General features: G+C 42.7%; 1 protein-coding gene across 4 annotated transcripts in view; it reads left to right on the plus strand.

Annotated features, from left to right (window-relative positions):
• The window catches only part of LOC126199290 (homeodomain-interacting protein kinase 2), a 236,852-nt gene that overhangs the window by 60,802 nt on the left and 153,333 nt on the right, over positions 1-22,717 (plus strand). For all 4 annotated transcript variants that reach the window (XM_049936110.1, XM_049936112.1, XM_049936113.1 and 1 more), the window contains exons 4-5: positions 2,245-2,337; positions 2,436-2,654. In XM_049936110.1, coding sequence (XP_049792067.1) covers positions 2,245-2,337; positions 2,436-2,654 — 312 coding nt within the window. The remainder of the gene's footprint in view (positions 1-2,244; positions 2,338-2,435; positions 2,655-22,717) is intronic.

A 22,717-nucleotide genomic window follows, 5' to 3' on the forward strand; every position in this document is an offset into this window, starting at 1 on the left:
TGCTGTTATGTGAATGAAACTATGATCATGTCAAGTCATTTATAATCCAAGCATAACGTAATATCTCTTAAAAATATACTACTCTGTAAAGGAATATTGATTGGCAAAGAGACATTTTTTTCTGCCTCTTTCTCAGTTTTTGGGTAAAACAACACAAATTAATAAATAAAGCAACATATCATAAGTAATGTATAGAAGTTGAGAAAGTACATGTTACCTTCCTCAAAAAACAGTGGCTTCAAACAAAGGACAAGTGGTTATATATGCCAGGGTTAAGGTCCTTGTAATAAAATTTAAGAACAAAATAATTTGGCAGTTTTGTGGAGTATTCGTAGAAATGCGGTGAGAGGGAGAAGAATAATATGCACTTGCTGGTTTCAACATCAGTGTAAGAAAAGTGCCTTGAACAGCTTTGACTGACAGCACATTCATTAACATAAAAGATAAAAAGAACAGTACTTAATCATTTGTCTAAACTAGCAGAATTGATTTTTTACATACCAAAGAGTGATGGAACAAGTATACTATGAATTTCATGATTAAAATAGTAGAGATATCTGTTATGAAATACCAAGTGTTTATCTTCACCCCCCCCCCCCCACCACCACCCCCCCACCCTTGCTACCATTCATACATAATGTAATTCTGTGGTTATGAGGACCATATTTCTCAGAGGTCTAACTGCTGTGAAGAAGACACCCCCCCGCCCACTGTCCCCGCCCCCCCTCCACAACAATGAAAAAAATTAGTGTTTGCTTTATATCGTGCCAGAGGCTCTTGGCCACATTATGTGATGCTGTTGGTGAAACTGTGTATAAAGTGTTTCTTTAAGGTATAGTAAATAATGGGTAAAATAATGTGTGTGTTGAATGAAAAATTTTCACACTGACTAGAGTTACTGCATTAGGGGAACACATTGACTGTTTTGTAAAAGAAATGTGTGTATTAATATTTGAGGCTCCAGGCACACACATGGTATTATTACTGGTTTTGACTTCTTAGCTAATCATCACCATATGATTTGAATGTGTTACCTACTATGCACAGCTGAACTGGCCATGATAGCTGTTAAGCTGTTAATTTGTATTTTCTGTGTACTCAAATCATTTGATGATGACATGCTAAGATGTCAAAACAGGTAATGATATCGTGTGTGAGTGGTGGGTGAGATATATTTTAAAAAATTGACAGATTTTTAACATAATATAAATGGATACATAAAAAAAAAATTACTCACCTAGTGGCAGCAGCACGCACATACAAAAGGATTTACAAGCTTTCGGAGCCAGTGGCTCCTTCTTCTGGCAGAAGAGTTGAAGGGGAAGGAAGGGGGATGAAGGAAAAGGCCTGGAGAGGTTTAGCGGAAAGGGGTACAGTTTAGAAAAGTCACCCAGAGCACAAGTCATGAGAGGCTTACCGGTTGGGATGAGAAGGTAAGTGTTCACCTGCTGCCACTTCGTGAGTAGATTTTTTTTGTTTCCATTTACATTATATTATCAATAATTGATTATTTTCATTGTTATGTGGACAAATTTTCAAGTTTCTTGTATTTTTCCATAGTCATTGGTATTGTGGGTTAGTGACTGTAAGCTTTCATTTACACAGTATTCTAAAAAATAAAAAGAAATAATCTGACAGTCAGACAGCAATTGCGTTTCAGAAATTATGAAACACTAAAAAACATTTTTGTAACAGTTTTAGTGGTGAAATTGTCAGTCGAGGAGAAAATAAATGCGGAAGTTATTTTCACATCTTCTTATTTAGTGTTTATTAACAGGTGTTGATGCTTGAACTGAAATTTCCTTTGCTGTATTTCACAGCGGCTTTTTTGTTAAGTAGAAAAAAAATTACAGATGTGGTTGTGAAGGGAAGGAAGATAGTAGCTTATGAGACAATTGTCAGAGAGAGATAAATTAAGCCATAGATTCACTCATCAGGTAGTTAGAATTTCAGTCTTTTGTGTTATGTAATTGTTGCCTACAACTGATTGTTTGATCTGAATATGCTTCTTGACTCTGCATCTTCACTGATTTAGTCTCTTGTCCGCTACTTTTTCATCCTTTAACTTGTATTCATTTACAATTTTATCACTGTTGGTAACAGACATCGAAGTAGATTTGAGTTGGACACTTGGAAGTTTCCAGATACTTTATACTAAAATACTGTTATCAGTCTGTCTGACTCCTCTGTTTTTTACTTCATTTTAGTAATGTTTCATGCAGCCATTTTTATGAATGTTTACAGGTAGTTAAGTGCTGGAAGAAAGGCACAAATGAAATTGTTGCCATTAAAATACTCAAGAATCATCCATCATATGCTCGGCAGGGTCAAATTGAAGTAAGTTTGAAAGGACTTATGTCCATATGTTGAAATAGACATATTAAATGTTTTGCTTTTTACTTACCAGAGCTCACTATGATTGAATGTCTTTACAGGTCAGCATTCTCTCTCGCCTTAGCCAAGAAAATGCAGACGAATTCAATTTTGTCAGAGCCTTTGAGTGCTTCCAGCACAAAAACCATACATGTTTGGTATTTGAGATGCTTGAGCAGAATTTATATGATTTCCTGAAACAGAATAAATTCAGCCCTTTGCCTCTCAAATACATTCGACCAATACTTCAACAAGTATTAACAGCGCTTTTGAAATTGAAGGTAAGTTATAGACTCAAATCTTGCACTGCATTTTATTTCACTTCACACAGGTGGACTCTTCACCAAACCATCTTAAATTTCCCATACAAAATTCACACTGTACTAGTACAGGCCATCTTTTCATCAAGATTTAAATGTTTTAAATTTTCCTCTTGGGTCCTTTCCAAAGTTTTACTGATTGTTACTTACACACACATGCAGATCTTTAGAAGATACCTGACACAGCTTTCATTCTAGCTAATGTAGGCCATGTTAGTTCACAGTTTTTGTATGTTGTTTGATTAATTTTTATCACGATAAACCATTTTCAAATAGTGGATACAATTAACAATTGACACTGTTCCTCCTCCTTGTCAATCACGACAGTCTTTGCTGTTTTCACGTAGAAGGATTCAAAGCATTGTGTTGCTGCTGACTAAAGCATGTCATTTCTTTGAATACTCTGACACACGCAATAAATGACACAGAGTTCATAAAATTTACTGATCGTATGAATTGTAGCCAGATAGTATCGTAGTCTACTGAAGTAAAAAGTAATAGTGGTAGGCAGACATTTCTATACTCGGATCTTAAGCAGTCCCAGTCGTAAGACAATCAGTCCAACGAGTAGATGCTGTGCTGAGTAGTCACCAGTACTTCAGTCGGCCATGTAAAGGGGCATGTTAGTCGGTGAATAGAAGTGGTTATGAACTTGCACAACTTGGCCATAAATTGACCAGATGACTGGCCCACCTCATTTGCCGCCCAGAGATCCTGTGTTGTTCAGTGTTCTCTGAAATTTTGAAACTTCCTGGCAGATTAAAGCTCTGTGCTGGATCGAGACTCGAACTTGGGATCTTTGCCGTTCGCGGGCAAGTGCTCTACCAACTGAGCTACCCAAGCACAACTCATGCCCCATCCTCACAGCTTTACTTCTGCCAGTACCTCGTCTCCTACCTTCCACCAGGCACTGAAATTTTGTTGGACATGAAGGTGTAACGAGGCATATCGGTAGTATACCAATGTCCCTTGGGCTTACAAGAAAAACAGTTCACACTCTTCTGATCCAGGACACTTGACTACAGTCAGTTCTGTTTATTTAGGGTTGATTGTATAAACATCACTGACTGGAGGTAAAATTTGACGTTACTTAAGAAATTGAACTCTGTTCAGGGCTCTTCCAATTGTATGACACTAAACTTGGATCCAGTGTAGGAGATTCAATGTTCATTTAAACTAGCAAGAAACCTACTTGGCAACATCACTAAAATTGGCTGTCAACACCTGACCTGGTAGTGTGCATGTTAACACGACCGCTTCCGGGATGGGGTGGTTTGCTTGCTGCAGTTAGAATCTACCTGGTGTATTAACAACAAGGGGTCACTGTGCCAGCGTTGATGTGGTTTCCCACATGCCCACTAGGTGAATACCTGGCTGGTTCCCATATTCCGATTTGGATGCATGGTATGCAAACATTTTGAACACTTTCTTGCACTTGCACCCAGAAGTTTTTCTATATCTAGACAGATTGGGTACACTGCTTCTGTCATGGGTGGGTGAATAGGAGACTGATGACCTTACCTCTTTGGCATCCTTAAACACTTAAATGCAAAGCAAAGCTACCTACATGCTTATTGCACTCTGAACACCGACAGTGGTTGTTCATTGCAGATTCACAGTATCTGTTATTGAAGATGTTATGTTACAAAGTTTGTTGGTTGGTTGATTTGTGGGGGAGGAGACCAAACAGTGAAGTCATAAATCCCATCGCATTAGGGAAGGATGTTTGCCAAGCCCTTTCCAATGAAACGTTCTGACAGTCTCCTGAAGTGATTTAGGGAAATCTCGGAAGACCTAAATCAGAATGGCTGGGCAGGGGTTTGAACCGTTGTCCTCCCAAATGCGAGTCCAGTGTGCTAACCACTGCACCACCTCGCTTAATCATGTTATAAAGGTGGAGGAAGAGGAAGAGAAAAAGCAGTGATCTTCAAAATTTTCTCCTTGCAGAAAAGATTTGTTGCTTCAATTCGTATTGGGTCAACATAAGGATACAATAAAATAGAAAAAAAAACCTGATAAATTACTGTGGGCAATAAGCAAAAGGCGTAACTGTTCCTATGGAAATACATCATTAGTAAATTCTGCAGTCATTACATTGTGACTCCTGTTAGTTTCATTTTCTGTTGGTTCTATATTTTCTTCATAGACATTGTTTCATCCTGAAGTCATATGAGGTGCTTTGTATGCATTTTAATATTGTCTTATTAAGTTTAGTGTCTGAGATTGCTTGTACGAGGTGTGAAAATTGCTTATACAAGATTCTAAGAATGGATCCACTACTGCTTATTGGTTTGGCGGGCAGGTACACGGAGGATGGGGAGCAAGTCATTGTCTTGTCCTTGAACGCCCTCTGACAGGAAACTGTTTTTCCTTTATTCACCTCGTTGTGGCAGCTGGTTGAGTTCGGGTCTGTTAGGGCTTGTTGCCAGATTCTGTCTGCGTGAAAAAGGACATAAAAAACAGAGCAACGAGTTTGTGTGAAATTTTGTTTTAAATCCGAGAAATCGGCTTCTGACACTTATGAACTATTAAAAACAGCATTTGGAGATAATTGTATAAGTCAGCCAAATGTTTTTGTCTGGTTCAACAGATTTAAAATGGCTGCAAATCATTTGAAGACGAACCATGGTCCGATTGTCCTTCCACCTCAAAAACAAATAAAAATGTTGTGAAAGTTCACGACTTAGTGTGCTCTGATCCTAGACTTACAATTAGGGAGATGGCTGATGAACTTAATTTAAGTTTCTATGCAATTCAGTCAATTTTAACTGAAGATTTGAACATGTGTCGAGCGCCCGCAAAATTCATTCCAAAAGTGTTGTCAAGTGACCAGAGACAATACCGACATGAAGTGTGCCAAGATCTGATTAATCGGACAAAAAATGACCTAGATTTGTTAAATAGGGTAATTACAGGTGACGAATTGTGGGTGTATGGATATGATCCTGAAACCAAAGTGCAGTCCTTGCAGTGGAGGATCCAGGTTCACCAAAGCCAAAAAAAGCATGGCAAAGTTGGTCAAAGGTGAAGACAATGTTGGTGATTTTTTTCGATTCTAGCGGTATTGTGCATTATGAACTTATGCCTGGAGCACAAACAATTAACCGGGAGTACTAGAAATGTGTCCTTCCCCAGATGGTCAGTCCTTTGCCATGGTAAATCCGTTTATTATTCAGAAAGGTGTTGATGCAGTTGCCGGCCCTGTGAAATCCTGCTCTCGTTTACAGAATGGCACTTTGCTTTTGGAGACCACTTCTGATTCAGAACGCAACAGCTGCTTGCTGCCTCGCTTCTGCTCAGTTACCCTGTTCGTGTCAAGGCCCATAGAACTTAGAATTCTTCCTGTGGTGTAATTTACACCAGACTGCTCGACGGTCTAACAGAGGCCGAAATTCAATCTTACCTCTCCGATCAGGGTGTCATTGCCATCCATCGTGTAATGAAAAAGGTAGATTCCTCCTTAGTGCCCACCTGCACTCTCTTTCTCACCTTCGATAGAGTGGTGCTTCCGCCCAAGTTCAAAGCAGGCTATAAAATTGTCACAGTCTGGCCATATGTTCCGAACCTGATGCGCTGCTTACCTGTGTCATCATTTCAACCACACTAGAATGTCCTGTCAATACCCAGCCAAATGTTGTCACCTGTGTTAGGTATGCGCACAAGGGTGATTGTCCACCTCCTCCTCCCTGCTGTATCAATTGCAATGGCAGCCATGCTGTCTCGTCTCGGGATTGCCCCATGTATCTTGATGAGCGGGCTGTTCAAGAGATCTGGGTAAAGGAAAAAGTGCCTTACCCAGTCGCTCGCAAGTTACTGGCTAGTCGCCAACCCTGCGTTCTCCCATCTGGTGCCTATAGTTCTGTTCTTATTGCCCTTGCTCTATGAAGGACATGGCCATGCAGACATGTGACCTCGAATTCAGCTCTGAGGTTGTGAAATTGCCCAGTGTCAAGGTAGCATCACCATCCGCCCCTTCCAGCTGTGCAACAAACTGTTAAACTCTTGCCTCAAGGGGCGAAGCCACCATCTACACAACCGGTACGCTGGAAAGGACAGAAGGAGTACTCCCGTGAAGACTTCCTCCGTCCCTCCAGCCAAACAACATCTGTCTCTTCCTCTAACCAGAAAGGCTTGAAGAAGTCCACCAAAGGCAAATGGTGTTATCCTTCACAAACTCAAAGATCCTCTTTGATGGTGTTGCCCTGTGATACCTTAACCCCTCCAGTTTCCGTGTCACCAGTGTGGCACCAATAACAGTTTTTCAGCATTGGACTCCACAGAGCGACTGCACAAGCAAGCTGATGCTTCTGCGGACCCCATGGAGCAGGATCCTCATGCTTCTGTGCCCTGTAATAGCGATTCTTCCCCGCCTGTCACTTGGCCGCCGAGGTGACACCCTTACATCTCTTCCTAATCATGGCTCTCCTCCAATCGAATGTTTGCGGTTCATGGTCCCACAGAGAGGATTTACGGCTGCTTTCAGCATTGCAGCGTCCCTTTATATTCTGCCTTCAGGAAACGAAATGTGCTCTTATGACCGCTTTGAGCTTTCCTATTTCTTACCCGATTCATTTTGACCTTCTCCCTGAGGTTGGCGTTCCATCTCATGGGGGTGTCACGCTTCTTACACGGGATGACATTTGTAGTCAACCCATCTCCCTTTCTACCAATTCTCAAGCTGTTGCAGATTGCCTTTTCCTTCCCCACCTGACTTTCTCCCTCTGTACCATTTGTGTCTCTCCATCATTTGCTGTCACCAGGGCAGACTTCCTTCAGCTTATTGGGCAGCTACCTTCCTCATTTTTGCTACTCGGTGACTTTAATGTGCATCATCCCCATTGGGGTTCTCCCAGGACCTGTCATAGGGTGCCCTCTTGGTAGACCTTCTTAACCAACTTAATCTCTTCTGCCTTAACACTGGAGTACCCACTTTCCTTTCAGACTCCTCACACACCTATTCCCATTTGGACCTATCCTTGTGCACTGCCCAGCTTGCTCCTTGTCTTGAGTAGTCCATTCTTTCTGACACCTACTCGAGCAACCATTTCCTGTGTGCTATCCGTTTGCTGACTCCTACCCCATCCGCGTGCACGCCTAAATGGCAGCTTCCTAAGGCTGACTGGCACCTTTTCTCCTCCCTGGCGACCTTCAAAGAACATGATTTCCTCAGTTGTGCTGACCAGGTGGAATATGCCGCAAACATTGTCCTTACTGCTGTAGAACGTTTCATTCCCCGCACTTACTCTTTACCATGTCATGTCCCAGTCCCTTGGGGCACTGAGGCATGTCACGGCACAATTTGTGCACGGAGACATGCTCTCCACATTTTTAACTGCCACCCTAAGATGTCAAACTGCATTCATTCTAAACAGATGCATGCAAAGTGTCATCACATTTTTTGGGATAGCAAAAAAGCTAGTTGGATTTCATCCATTAGTTCTTTTAACAGTTCCACACCTTCTTCACTCGTGTGGGCCAACTTCCGACGGCTCTCTGGGACCAAGATCCATTCCCCAATTTTCGGCCTGACGGTAGCTGATGATGTCATTGTGGACTCTCTTGATATCCCCAATACCTTGGGCTGCCATTTTGCTGAAGTTTCGAGCTCTTCCCACTATCACCCTGCCTTCCTCCATCGGAAACGAGTGGAGGAGGCTTGGGTAATACCCTTCAATTCCCTGAATCGTGAGTGCTACAATGCTACCTTTACTATGACAGAGCTAGCTCATGCTCTCACTTCATCCTGATCCTCCACCCCAGGGTCAGACGCTGTCCACATTCAGATGTTGCAGCACCTTTCTCTGCAGGCAAGCGCTTTCTGCTTAACACATACAACCGCAGCTGGGCAGGGGGCAAATTTCCTTCCCGGATGCTGACGTAAAGCCACCGTCATACCCATACCTAAGCCTGGTAAGGACAAAACCCCATCTCTCTTACCAGCTGCATTTGCAAAGTGATGGAACGTATGATTCATGCCTGGCTGGTGTGGTGGCTAGAGTATCACAATTTACTGACGAATGCACAGTATGAATATCAAGCTCAGTGTTCTGCAGTAGACCATCTACCATCTCGTTACTTTGTCCACCCGCATCATGAATGGTTTCCTGCGGTAATCGCAGACTGTGGCTGTATTTTTCGATTTGGAGAAGGCCTACAACAACTGCTGGAGAACTGAAATCCTCCGTACTCTTTACATGTGAGGCTTCTGCAGGTGCCTGCCCTGTTTCCTCCAGGCATGTTTAAAAGACAAAGTTTTCGAGGTGCGTGTGGATTCTGCCTTGTTTGGACACCTTTAGTCTGTAAAATGGTGTGCCTCAGGATTCCGTCCTTAGTGTCGCCCTCTTTGCTATTGCTATTAACACTATAATGGCCTGTTTCCCGTTGGGCATCTCCGGTTCCCTTTTTGTTGACAATTTTGCCATCTATTGCAGTTCCCCGCAGACCTGTATTACTAAGCGGCATCTTCAGCGCTGCCTTGATCATCATTACTCCTGGAGCATCGACAACGGCTTTCGCTTTTCCGGTGACAAAACTGTCTGTACGAATTTCTGGCAGCACAATTTTTTTCTTCCACCATCTCTACATCTTGGGCCTGTTGCCCTTCCATTCGTTGAAACTATGAAATTCCTGGGGCTCATGCTTGATAGGGAACTCTCTTGGTCCTCCCATGTGTCTTACCTGGCAGACCGCTGTACTCGGTTCCTCAGTGTCCTACGTGTCCTCAATGGTATTTCCTGGGGTGCTAATCAAACTACCCTCCTCCTTTTGTACCGGCCCCTTGTCTATTCGAAACTCGACTATGGATGCTTTGTTTATACGTCTACACGTCCATTCCTCTTATGTCGTCTCAGCACTATCGTGGCAGCCGTTTGGCCAAGGGCGCCTTTTACACTAGCCCGGTTGAGAGTCTGTATGCTGAAGCTGCTGAACTACCACTATCATACCACCATGACGTTCTCCTCAGCAGGTATGCATGCCATTTGTCTGCCATGCGTGGCCACCTATCCTGTTGTTGTTGTTGTGGTCTTCAGTCCTGAGACTGGTTTGATGCAGCTCTCCGTGCTACTCTATCCTGTGCAAGCTTCTTCATCTCCCAGTACCTACTGCAACCTACATCCTTCTGAATCTGCTTAGTGTATTCATCTCTTGGTCTCCCCCCTACGATTTTTACCCTCCACACTGCCCTCCAATACTAAATTTGTGATCCCTTGATGCCTCAGAACATGTCCTACTAACCGATCCCTTCTTCTGGTCAAGTTGTGCCACAAACTCCTCTTCTCCCCAATCCTATTCAGTACTTCCTCATTAGTTATGTGATCTACCCATCTAATCTTCAGCATTCTTCTGTAGCACCACATTTCGAAAGCTTCTATTCTCTTCTTGTCCAAACTATTTACCATCCATGTTTCACTTCCATACATGGCTACATTCCATACAAATACTTTCAGAAATGACTTCCTGACACTTAAATCTATACTCGATGTTAACAAATTTCTCTTCTTCAGAAACGCTTTCCTTGCCATTGCCTTGCCTTGCCTATTCTATGCCGCCGTATTCGATAATTCCTTTGATTGCCAGTATGGGGCATGTCCCTCTTCTCTGTTACGTCCTGTAGTCTGCTTTTGGAACTTGCTATGGCGGCTTAACTTCACACTACTTTCAACTTTCTCAGTGGGTGTGAACCCCTCACCACCTTGGCTTCACAAATTAGCCTGTGTTATCTTTGGCCTTCATTCACTTCCTAAGGACACTACTCCAGCCTCAGTCCCAAGCAACTTCATGATAATACCTTTGTATACACTGATCGCTCTAGGACTGACCATGGGGTTGGGTGTGCCTTCGTCATTGGCACACGTGTCGTTCGATATCAGCTTCCGGTATACTGCTCAGTATTTACAGCTGAGCTCTTCTCCCTGTATCAGGCCACGGAGTACATCCGGCGACACAGTCTTTTCAATTGTGTCCTTTGCCGGACTCACTCAGTGCCTTTCAAAGTCTACATGCACTGTACACTGCCCATCCCTTCGCGCAGCGGGTCCAGGAAAACTGTCACTTAGTGTGATGCTTCTGTGGATTCCTGGTCATGTCGGTCTGCCAGGAAACGAGGCTGCTGATGCTGCTGCCAAGGCTGCAGCCCTCGTACCTCAGCCCGCGTGTTCCCTCTGATGATTTCTGTGTTGCCGTCTGTCAGGAGGTGGTGTCCCTTTGGCATCACCAGTGGTCCTCCCTTCTTGGGAATAAGTTCAGGATTGTTAAGCCCCTCCCAGTGGCTTGGACGACCCCCTCTCGGCCCTCCCGCCGGGAGGAGGCCATTTTAACTGGGCTGCATATTGGGCACTGCCTTTTTAGCTGTCATCATTTGATAAGTGGCACTACCCCACCACTTTGGACACAATGTGCCCAAGTTTTAACTGTCCGCCACTTCCAGATGGAATGCCCATTTTTTTAACCGTTTACGTTTCCGCTTGGGTTTTCCGTCTGCTGTATCGGCCGTTTTAGCAAATGACGCATGGGTTGTCAACCGCATTTTACTTTTTATCCGCTGAAGCAATATGACGAAGGCCATTTAATTTTTAGTTTTGGACCTTCGTTTCATATGGTGTCTTTTTAGCCCTTTTTCCATGTGCCTGTTTTTAGCTGCTTTCTATTATGTCAGTAGGGACTGACGTATAGTCATTTTTTAACTCCTCTCTGTCTTTGTGTTCTATAGTTTTGACTTGGGTGCTTATGACTCCAGTTATTTTTTGCGCCCTAAAACAAAACAAAACAAAACCTGTCGATAGACTTCTGGTTGATGCTGTGATTCCCCCTCTTTTGAATCGGTAGTCGGAGCTCCTGGTTTCCTATGCCTTTGCTATCCACTCTTTCCCTGTTCACCTTTCAAATTCTATTCTTTCGCACCTTCGGACATCACCCGCCGACTTCCTGCCCTCGGGTTGGTTTACAAGTTAGGTTCCACCTCGCTTCTCTTCATCACGATTTCAATGTTCCCACTTTATCCTGTCCTCTGAGCAGCCTCCCTTGGTTAGTTCCTCTGCCCCAAATTCGGATTGATCTCTTTCAGGATCCAAAAGCCTCCAACGCTCTGATGGCATGCCGTTGTTTGTTCTATCTGCTCTCGTGGGAGTTTCAGGTTGCTGTTGTTTTTTACAGCAGTGGCTTTAAATCAGCCAGTCACATGGGATATGACTTCATGTCTTCTGTTGGTACGGAACATCATCTCTTACCTGCCATGTGTCGGGTGTTTACTGCAGAATTGATGACCATTTAGCAGACACTCTGCTTTATTTAATGGTAGACTCTCACCTGAGTTTTATTATGTACAGACTTGATGAGTGGCCTTCAGTGGCCCAGTGTTTTACCCTCCACCCCTTGATCTCTGCCATCCACAGCCTTCTAGCTGATCTTGACAGTTGCTGCTTGTTTGGTTGATTTCCTTTGGGCCCAATCTTCTGTCTGCAGGGGGCAGCCATCTACCCCCCTATCCTCTCTGATACCTCCAGGGATGGATTTGCGGCTTCATGTCAAATTCCTTTTTACTCATATGTAGCCGACTTGTGGTGAGGGGGCCACCCCTATGTGTAATAAACTTTGTGGGATTAAGAGGACTTTCGCCATGTGGCATTTTTCTTTGCGCCTTTCCTGACGGGAATCTGCCCTCCTCTGCTGTCTTTGTATCAGCAGTACATGTTGAGCCATGGTTTTTTTTTCTTTGCAGTGAACTACCACCGCCCCCCTTTTGTAATTGTGAGACCTCCTTCATGGTGATATATATTTTGCTGGACCGCCCCCACCTTCTGCCCTTCCCATTAAATATATGCCCTCCCACTCACTGCCTCAGGGCATTGGTGGATGACCCTCGCATGGTTGCATCCGTCCTTGGTCTTTTCATGAAAGTAGTTTGTCCATACAGATTTTAGTACCTGAATTTACTTCTAGAATCTCTCCCACACCAGCCAGGTCTCCCCCCCCCCCCCCCCTTCTCCTACATTTTGTTTTGTCTTTTGTTCCCTATTGTTTCCCCTTATATATAGAAAGAAACATTCCACGTGGGAAAAATTTATATAAAAAACAAAGATGCTGTGACTTATCAAACGAGAAAGCGCTGGTAGATAGACACAATAGAAAACACACAATCAAATTTCAAGCTTTCGCAACCCAAGTTAGCTTCATCAGGAAAGAGGGAAGGAGAGGAAAAGACGAAAGGATGTGGGTTTTAAGGGAGAGGGTAAGGAGTCATTCCAATCCCGGGAGTGGAAAGACTTACCTTAAGGGGGGAAAAAGGACAGGTATACATGCGCACGCGCATGCGCGCGCACACACACACATCCATCCGCACATATACAGACACAGGCAGACATGTAAATGCAAAGAGGTTGGGCAGAGATGTCAGTCGAGGCGGAAGTAGAGAGGCAAAGATGTTGTTGAATTACAGGTGAGGTACGAGGTGCGGCAACTTGAAATTAGCGGAGGTTGAGGCCTAGTGGGTAACGGAATATGACTAGTAGAGCAGAGCAAGTAGTATGACAAATACAGTAGATGTAGTATCAAATCAGGGGTAAAAATAAAAAAAAATCAAGGAATGTACCTGGAGTCACCAGAATGCGTGTTCTGGGCTACCAAAACAATTGTGTAATCAATGCCTGATAAATAACACCTTGCTAAATGACTTGCTTATATTTTGTTTATCAATGCATGTTCAGTAGTTAAGAAATCAATACTCATTGCATAGTTGCTGCTATTTGAGCCCAGAGAGTACATTTGTAAGCGATGTTCAGATGTTATTGGTTGCAGGCAAAACCAACATAACTACTCACCATATGTTGGAGATGCTGAGTCGCATATAGGCACAACAAAAAGACTGTCACAAAATGAGCTTTTGGCCAATAAGGCCTTTGTCGAAGACCCCCCCCCCCCCACACACACACACACACACACATGACCAGAGTCTCTGGCAGCTGAAGCTAGACTATGAGCAGCAGCACCTGTTGAGAGAGGCAACTGGGTAGGTGTAAGGATGAGGCTGGGTGGGAGGAGGAGGGGGGGGGGTGTAGCAGGGTAGGGGTGGGGGCAGTAAAGTGCTGCTAGCAGGAGCATGCAGGGTCGAAGTGAAGAAAGGGTAGGGCAGCTAGGTGCAGTCGGGAGGTTAGATGGAGGGTGGGGGAGAGAAGAGATAGTGGAAAAGGGGAGAACTAAAGAGACTGGATGTGTTGCTGGAATAGGAACAGGGAAGGGGCTAGATGGGTAAGGATAGTGACTAATGAATGTTGAGGCCTAGAGGGTTATTGGAACATAGGCCATATTCCAGGGAGAGTTCCCACCTGCGCAGTTCAGAAAAGCTGGTGTTGGTGGAAAAGATGCATATGGCGCAGGCTGTGAAGTAGTCATTGAAATTAAGAATGTCATGTTGGGCAGTGTGCTCAGCAACAGGGTGCTCCAGTTGTTTCTTGGCCACAGTTTGTTGGTGACTGTTCATGTGGACAGAAAACTTATTGGTTATCATGCAACACTGTGGTTGCAGCTTAGCTTGGAGATTACATGCCTCTTTTCACAGGTAGCCCTGCCATTGATTGGATAGGTGATGTTTGTGTCCGGACTGGAGTAGGTGGCAATGGGAGGACTTATGTGGCAGGCCTCGCATCTAGGTCTATTTCAGGGATGTGTTCCATGAGACAAGGGTCTGAGAGCAGGGTTTTGAATAGGGATGGATGAGAACATGGTGTAGGTTCGGTGGTTGGCGGACTACCACTGTGAGAGGGGTGGGAAGGATCACATATCCCATCAAAGACAGGGCTACCTGTGAAACCAGTCATGTGATCTACTGTGCTGAATTATGTGTGGGCATGGCAACCAACACGCTGTCTGTCCGCATGAATGTCCACGGACAAACTGTGGCCAAGAAACAGCTGGACCATCCTGTCACGGTGCGCTCCGCCCCACACGACGTTCTTTATTTCAATAACTGCTTCATAATTTGTGCCACCTTGATCCTTCTTGCCAACACCAACTTTTCAGAACTGCACAGGAGGGAACTCTTCCTGCAATATATCCTATGTTCCCATAACCCTCCTGGCCTCAACCTTCATTAGTCATTATCCTTACCCATCTAACCCCTTGCCTGTTTCCATTCCAGCACTACACAGCCACACAGCCATCTATTCCACCAACACAACCAGTCTTTTTATTTCTCTCCTTTTCTGCTAATCCCTTTCTCTCCCCTGCTCTCCGTCTAACCTCCCGACTGTACCTAGTTGCCTTATCCTCTCTCCACCTCATCTCTGCATGCTCCCACTAGCAGCACTTTCCCTTCCCCCTCCCTGCCACAGCCTCCTCCTTGCCCCCATTTGGCTGCCTCTCCCATCATGTACTGCTTAGTCTGGCTTCAGCTGCCAGACTCTGTGGTCTTGTGTGTGTGTGTGTGTGTGTGTGTGTGTGTGTGTGTGTGTGTTCTTCGACAAATGCCTTGTTGGCCTGAAGCTGATTTTGTGACAGTGTTTTTGTTGAGCCTGTCTGTGACTCGTCCCCTGCTATATGGAGAGTAACAACTATCTTTTTCATAATATTGTTACTTTCCATCCTGGATTTTCCATTGTTTCACAATTTCCTTTCTTATTCTGCTGCTTAGTGTCTATACAATGGTGAATCAAATATAAACTGGAATTTTTTTGTAAATTTATTTAAGCTTCAGAAAAAATCCATACAAACCAACTTATTTTTCTGTGTAGTCAACTGAAAGAGAAAGACACTGTTCCCAGCGGATAGTCAGTTTCTTCATCTCGATTTCATAAAATTAACATGGCTGTGACAGCAGCTAGTTGCCCACAAACACTTCGACAGTGCCATTGTTGTCATATCTATGTCCTTCAGCTCCTTCCTGTAGTGGCTCAACAAATGGAAAATGCAGGGCCATAAGTCTGGGCACTGGGGAGGATATACTAGAGTAGATCAGAACAATTTTTGAATTTTTTGTTGAGTTTAGGCAGCTGCTTGGTGATCATGTGGGGAGTACCATAACTTACGTCAGTCTCTGTAGCAATTTCAGAAACCTTTATTTTGTGATAATCTTAAATAAACTGACTAACAATGCATATGTTCTCCTCAAGACAATTTCAGTGAGCTGCATTCTCATCTGTTTTTTGTCCTCGTAGAAACTTTGTTCCATGTGTACACTTGAGTCTTTCTCAGAGTGATGACCCTGTGCCGCAAGTCGTTCAAAATTTTGGATGGTTTTTCTTGCTTTGTTGGGAGTCTCTTGAATATAATGCATTGGTGCAGCAGATGATGGTACCTCTTGCTCTGACATTGCGATTCTGACTAAAGGAATGGCTGGACAGCATTCTAGCTACATAGAACAATCACTAGAAATGAAAGTAACACCACTCTCCGTTTACAAAAAGGCCACATAAAACCAAAATTCTGGTTTACATTTGTTTCACCCTTGCAAAATGGCATTAAATTAATCATGTAAATTATGAGAAGTCTCCAAGAATTGTTATGAGATCAGTTATTATCTGCACTCGTCACACAAATAGCTAATAGTTACCTTAACATAACCTTACAGATTGAAAAATATATTTTGAGCTTCAGCAGTTTGGGACTAGTGTGGTCGTATATTTGTGTTTTAATAACAGCTTTTTTATTATCTAGGTTTGTATTTGCTCAAAATAAAAAGCGTTGTTTTGTAATGTCACTACATTTTAAACTGATTATTACATTTGAACATAACTTTGATCTCTGCGTTTTCATCAAAGTCGACACTACTTGATTTCAACATAATCTGAGATTTGTGTTTATGCAATGCAGGTTTCAGAGTTCAACTTGATATGAGGTCATTTTCTGTGTTAATCCAAGGTCAAATATTCAAAGTCAGATGCTTTGTGCAATTGGCCCTTAGCCGTCTTTTGTCTGGACAGTAACTGTCACTGTTGTTTTTCTTTAATTCTGTTAATGCACTTGTAAAACTTCAAATAACATTCTCTTCAAGATGTCATGCACATTCCATATGGCCCTAACAGAATTATGTTAAGACTGTTGTAACTTCATGTGTGGGAGATAAAGGCTTAATGGCTTGAATATATACAAAGGGGTCCAGAAAATATAGACTTTCTTTGATAGTTAATATCTTTGGAACAAAATGACATATCGTTGCAATTTTGTGCAGTAGTGTACTTCATTGTTTGCTCATCAGATCTTGGTGCATGCTTTCCAGCAGATGACAGTGCAGCAGTGAATGAATTAAGATTGTTGTTTGAGCAGTGCAAAGCTGTATTGAAGTGATACTGGAAGTACAAAAACATGGAGGTACAATGGCAGTGCCATAATGTGTACGGGGCTCAGCCACCAACACATACAACAATTTATTGTATTCGAGATAAATTTGAAGCCGATGGTAGTGTTGAGGATGTGTATAAGGAAAGGCCTGGCCGACCAAAAACATCAAGTCCAGCTTCCACCACTGCTGTGTTGCAACATTTTACTAGATCACCTCAAAAAGTTTCCTTCGAAGGTACCCCAACTGGTGAGGTGTATCTTCATATGCTGCAAATGTTGATTTTACCTACCATCCAAGATGTGTTTGAAAATGAAAGATTTTACCTACAACAAGATGGCACTCCGCCTCACTACCGCAGAGATATCAGAGCCTACTTGATGAAAATCTACCTGGGCAATGGATAAGTCGAAGAGGAGCTGTTGAGTACCCACCATGGTATACAGACCTCACACCTCTTGACTTCTACCTATGGGAACCTTGAAAAATGAAGTTATCTGTAGAAGCCAGCAACACTGAAGGAGCTGTGAGAAACTATCAAGGCGTCCTTTGTGGCTATCACACTGGCAACACTGACAGCTGTAGTTCAGTAGACACTTCAGTGGCATCGACATTGTCTAGCTGCTAATGGAGGTCACTTTGAATGCATAAAATAACTTTGCCTCCGTGCAAGAATTGTAGTGGTATATCATTTTGTTCCATTAGTATTGATTATCAAAGAGTGTCTACATTTTTTTGGACCTCTCTGTATGGTGAAATTATGGACTTGCCTCTGTCACTTTTAATCTAGTTTCCCTAGATCAATAGCATTGCTGTATGAAAAGTGATGATAACCTCTGTACTTTTAGCCAATTTTATCTTTACAAATTACAGTGGGACTTTGACAGTAAGTTCAAAAATTTAGGTTTCTCTGTAATTTTATTATTCTTGTGTGATGAGTGATTGAAGACTATTTGAGAATATAGTTTTTTTCATTCTTCATTCCATAGCTTTTGTTGCATTATGTTGCATGCATGCTAGAAGATTTCATTCTTAAAATGCACTTGAATCAGAGTCTTGATGAGAAAGATCACTCAGTTCCCAACTTTAAGCAGTCTTAATGTTCAAATTTCGGCTCAGCCACCTATTTACAGTGTAAAAAATTCTTACATTTATGCGTTTCAAAGGTCATTTCTTTATCAGCAGTATTACCGCACAAGAAACTTTAAAAGCAACCAATATAAAGCGTAAACAAGAGCAATGAGAATAAAATAATGCTGCTGCTTCCCTTGCAACCATGTATTCTCAAGTTGTACATTCACATCATCGTCATCTGATAAAATAGTTGTTGTGTCTAGACAAGACAGCCTAGACACAATGAGAGGAAGCCGAAAGGCGTGCTTAAACTCACGCAGGCTGGCGTGAGGTCTGAAACAGGATACGTAATGAATGCTATAAAGAAAAGTACATAGCTTCTGGAATACTTAACATTAATCCATAATTGTAGAACATCGCTCTTGATGATACATGCTTCATAATATTAATTAGCAATTGAATACGGCGCCTTGCTAGGTCGTAGCAAATGTAGCTGAAGGCTAGGCTATCGTCTCGGCAATTGAGAGCGTAATTGTCAGTGATCCCCTTCTGGCAAAGTCGTCTGTACAACTGGGGCGAGTGCTAGTACGTCTCTCTAGACCTGCCGTGTGGTGGCGCTCGGTCTGCGATCACTGACAGTGGCGACACGCGGGTCCGACGTATACTAACGGACCGCGGCCGATTTAAAGGCTACCACCTAGCAAGTGTGGTGTCTGGCGGTGACACCACAGTAGTGATGGATGTGGATGTGCATCTTACAAAGACACTGCTGGAAGGGAAGTAGCCACATTATTTTATTTTTATTTCTGTTGCTTATGCTTTATATTGGTCACTTTTAGAAGTTCTTGTACAGCAGTTCTAATGGTGAATAGTTGTTGTTGTTGTTGTTGTTGTTGTTGTTGTTGTGGTCTTCAGTCCTGAGACTGGTTTGATGCAGCTCTCCATGCTACTCTATCCTGTGCAATCTTCTTCATCTCCCAGTACCTACTGCAGCCTACATCCTTCTGAATCTGCTTAGTGTATTCATCTCTTGGTCTACCTCTACGATTTTTACCCTCCACACTGCCCTCCAATGCTAAATTTGTGATCCCTTGATGCCTCAAAACATGTCCTACCAACCGATCCATTCTTCTAGTCAAGTTGTGCCACAAACTTCTCTTCTACCCAATCCTATTCAATACCTCCTCATTAGTTACGTGATCTACCCACCTTATCTTCAGCATTCTTCTGTAGCACCACATTTCGAAAGCTTCTATTCTCTTCTTGTCCAAACTGGTTATCGTCCATGTTTCACTTCCATACATGGCTACACTCCATAGAAATACTTTCAGAAACGACTTCCTGACACTTAAATCTATACTCGATGTTAACAAATTTCTCATGTGCAGAAACGCTTTCCTTGCCATTGCCAGTCTACATTTTATATCCTCTCTACTTCGACCATCATCAGTTATTTTACTCCCCAAATAGCAAAACTCCTTTACTACTTTAAGTGTATCATTTCCTAATCTAATCCCCTCAGCATCACCCGATTTAATTTGACTACATTCCATTATCCTCGTTTCGCTTTTGTTGATGTTCATTTTATATCCTCCTTTCAAGACACTGTCCATTCCGTTCAACTGCTCTTCCAAGTCCTTTGCTGTCTCTGACAGAATTACAATGTCATCGGCGAACCTCAAAGTTTTTACCTCTTCTCCATGAATTTTAATACATACTCCGAATTTTTCTTTTGTTTCCTTTACTGCTTGCTCAATATACAGATTGAATAACATCGGGGAGAGGCTACAACCCTGTCTCACTCCTTTCCCAACCACTGCTTCCCTTTCATGCCCCTCGACTCTTATAACTGCCATCTGGTTTCTGTACAAATTGTAAATAGCCTTTTGCTCCCTGTATTTTACCCCTGCCTCCTTCAGAATTTGAAAGAGAGTATTCCAGTTAACATTGTCAAAAGCTTTCTCTAAGTCTACAAATGCTAGAAACGTAGGTTTGCCTTTTCTTAATCTTTCTTCTAAGATAAGTCGTAAGGTTAGTATTGCCTCACGTGTTCCAACATTTCTACGGAATCCAAACTGATCTTCCCCGAGGTCCGCTTCTACCAATTTTTCCATTCGTCTGTAAAGAATTTGCGTTAGTATTTTGCAGCTGTGACTTATGAAACTGATAGTTCGGTAATTTTCACATCTGTCAACACCTGCTTTCTTTGGGATTGGAATTATTATATTCTTCTTGAAGTCTGAGGGTATTTCGCCTGTCTCATACATCTTGCTCACCAGATGGTAGAGTTTTGTCATGACTGGCTCTCCCAAGGCCATCAGTAGTTCTAATGGAATGTTGTCTACTCCCGGGGCCTTGTTTCGACTCAGGTCTTTCAGTGCTCTGTCAAACTCTTCACGCAGTATCTTATCTCCCATTTCATCTTCATCTACATCCTCTTCCATTTCCATAATATTGTCCTGAAGTACATCGCCCTTGTATAAACCCTCTATATACTCCTTCCACCTTTCTGCCTTCCCTTCTTTGCTTAGAACTGGGTTGCCATCTGAGCTCTTGATATTCATACAAGTGGTTCTCTTCTCTCCAAAGGTCTCTTTAATTTTCCTGTAGGCAGTATCTATCTTACCCCTAGTGAGACAAGCCTCTATATCCTTACATTTGTCCTCTAGCCATCCCTGCTTAGCCATTTTGCACTTCCTGTCGATCTCATTTTTGAGATGTTTGTATACCTTTTTGCCTGCTTCATTTACTGCATTTTTATATTTTCTCCTTTCATCAATTAAATTCAATATTTCTTCTGTTACCCAAGGATTTCTATTAGCCCTCGCCTCTTTACCTACTTGATCGTCTGCTGCCTTCACTACTTCATCCCTCAGAGCTACCCATTCTTCTTCTACTGTATTTCTTTCCCCCATTCCTGTCAATTGTTCCCTTATGCTCTCCCTGAAACTCTCTACAACCTCTGGTTCTTTCAGTTTATCCAGGTCCCATCTCCTTAAATTCCCACCTTTTTGCAGTTTCTTCAGTTTCAATCTGCAGTTCATAACCAATAGATTGTGGTCAGAATTCACATCTGCCCCTGGAAATGTCTTACAATTTAAAACCTGGTTCCTAAATCTCTGTCTTACCATTATATAATCTATCTGATACCTGTTAGTATCTCCAGGATTCTTCTAGGTATGCAACCTTCTTTTATGATTCTTGAACCAAGTGTTAGCTATGATTAAGTTATGCTCTGTGCAAAATTCTACAAGGCGGCTTCCTCTTCCATTTCTTCCCCCCAATCCATATTCACCTACTATGTTTCCTTCTCTCCCTTTTCCTACTGACGAATTCCAGTCACCCATGACTATTAAATTTTCGTCTCCCTTCACCACCTGAATAGGTGAATAGTTAACCTTCAGAATATGTAAATTCTAGTGTTTTTTACACTGTAAGTAGGGGGTTGAGAACGGTACGACAGATTATGCTCGAATGGTGAACAAAAGTGGACAAGATGTAGAGAATAAGGAGGAACTCAAGAATATGTGGAAGAAGTATTTTGAAGTACTCCTGAACCTGAATGGAGACCTGGATGAGGAAAACAGCAAGTAGAAAAAGATCTTACATGGGGAGAAGTGGAAGAGGCATTGGGCAAGATGAAGGGAGGGAAGTCACCAGGCCTGGATGAGCCAAGTGCAGAGATGGTGAGAGCAGCAGGAGAGGTGGGGTTACAATGGCTGTATCGAGTAATGAAAATTGTGTGGAGACAAATGATACTCCCAGAAGACTGGAAGAAGGGAATAATTGTCCTGATATTTAAGAAGGGAAATAGAAAAGAGTGCAAGAACTATGGGGGGATAACATTGACGAGTCATTGTGCAAAGATTTTTGAGAAAATTTTGGAAGCATAAATTCAGGCAAAATTAGAAGGAAGAATGAGAGAAGAGTTACATGGCTTCAGAACAGGAAGGCCCACGATGGATCTAATTTTTGCTGTAAGACAACCGCAGGAACAGCACTATGATTATGGAATACCGTATTTACTCGAATCTAAACCGCACCTGAAAAATGAGACTCAAAATCAAGGAAAAAAATGCTCCCGAATCTAAGCTGCACCTGAAATTTGAGACTCGAAATTCCAGGGGAGGTAAAAGTTTTAGGCCACACCTCCAAATCAAAACAGAGTTGGTCCATTGTAATATGAGACACAATTTAGGTCGAATGAATGACGATACAGCTACAGTAGTTTGGTTCGAGACGTAAGCTTAGCAGTTAAGCTTTACCAGGTAGCCATTGCTATGTGTCAGGCGCTCCATCCATATGTGTACGGGTACCCTATCTTTTTCACGTGCTCCGTCTGGTTTGAATTGATTGCTTATTTTTCTTTGATCTGATAAGTGCCGTTCTCTTTGTTATAGGTGTTTACGTCACTCTAAGCTGAAGATGCATTACTGTACTGTGTCATGCATCGTTTGTCGCACTCTGATAATGAGTGTTTACGGCCTGTCGCCGCTCGCGGCATGGCTTGCTTTTGTGCGTGCTACCACCGCTTACAATTAAAAGAGAGAGAGAGAGAGAGAGAGAGAGAGAGGAACAATGCAAGAGACTGCTATTTGTTGTTACCTACACTGCTGCTTTCCTTGATAATGATCAACAAGAACCAAATAATAGACTGCGTATGATAGAAGATGTTCTGAAC

The sequence above is a fragment of the Schistocerca nitens genome, chromosome 8 (assembly GCF_023898315.1).
Source record: "Schistocerca nitens isolate TAMUIC-IGC-003100 chromosome 8, iqSchNite1.1, whole genome shotgun sequence".
In the NCBI taxonomy this organism is placed as follows: domain Eukaryota; kingdom Metazoa; phylum Arthropoda; class Insecta; order Orthoptera; family Acrididae; genus Schistocerca; species Schistocerca nitens.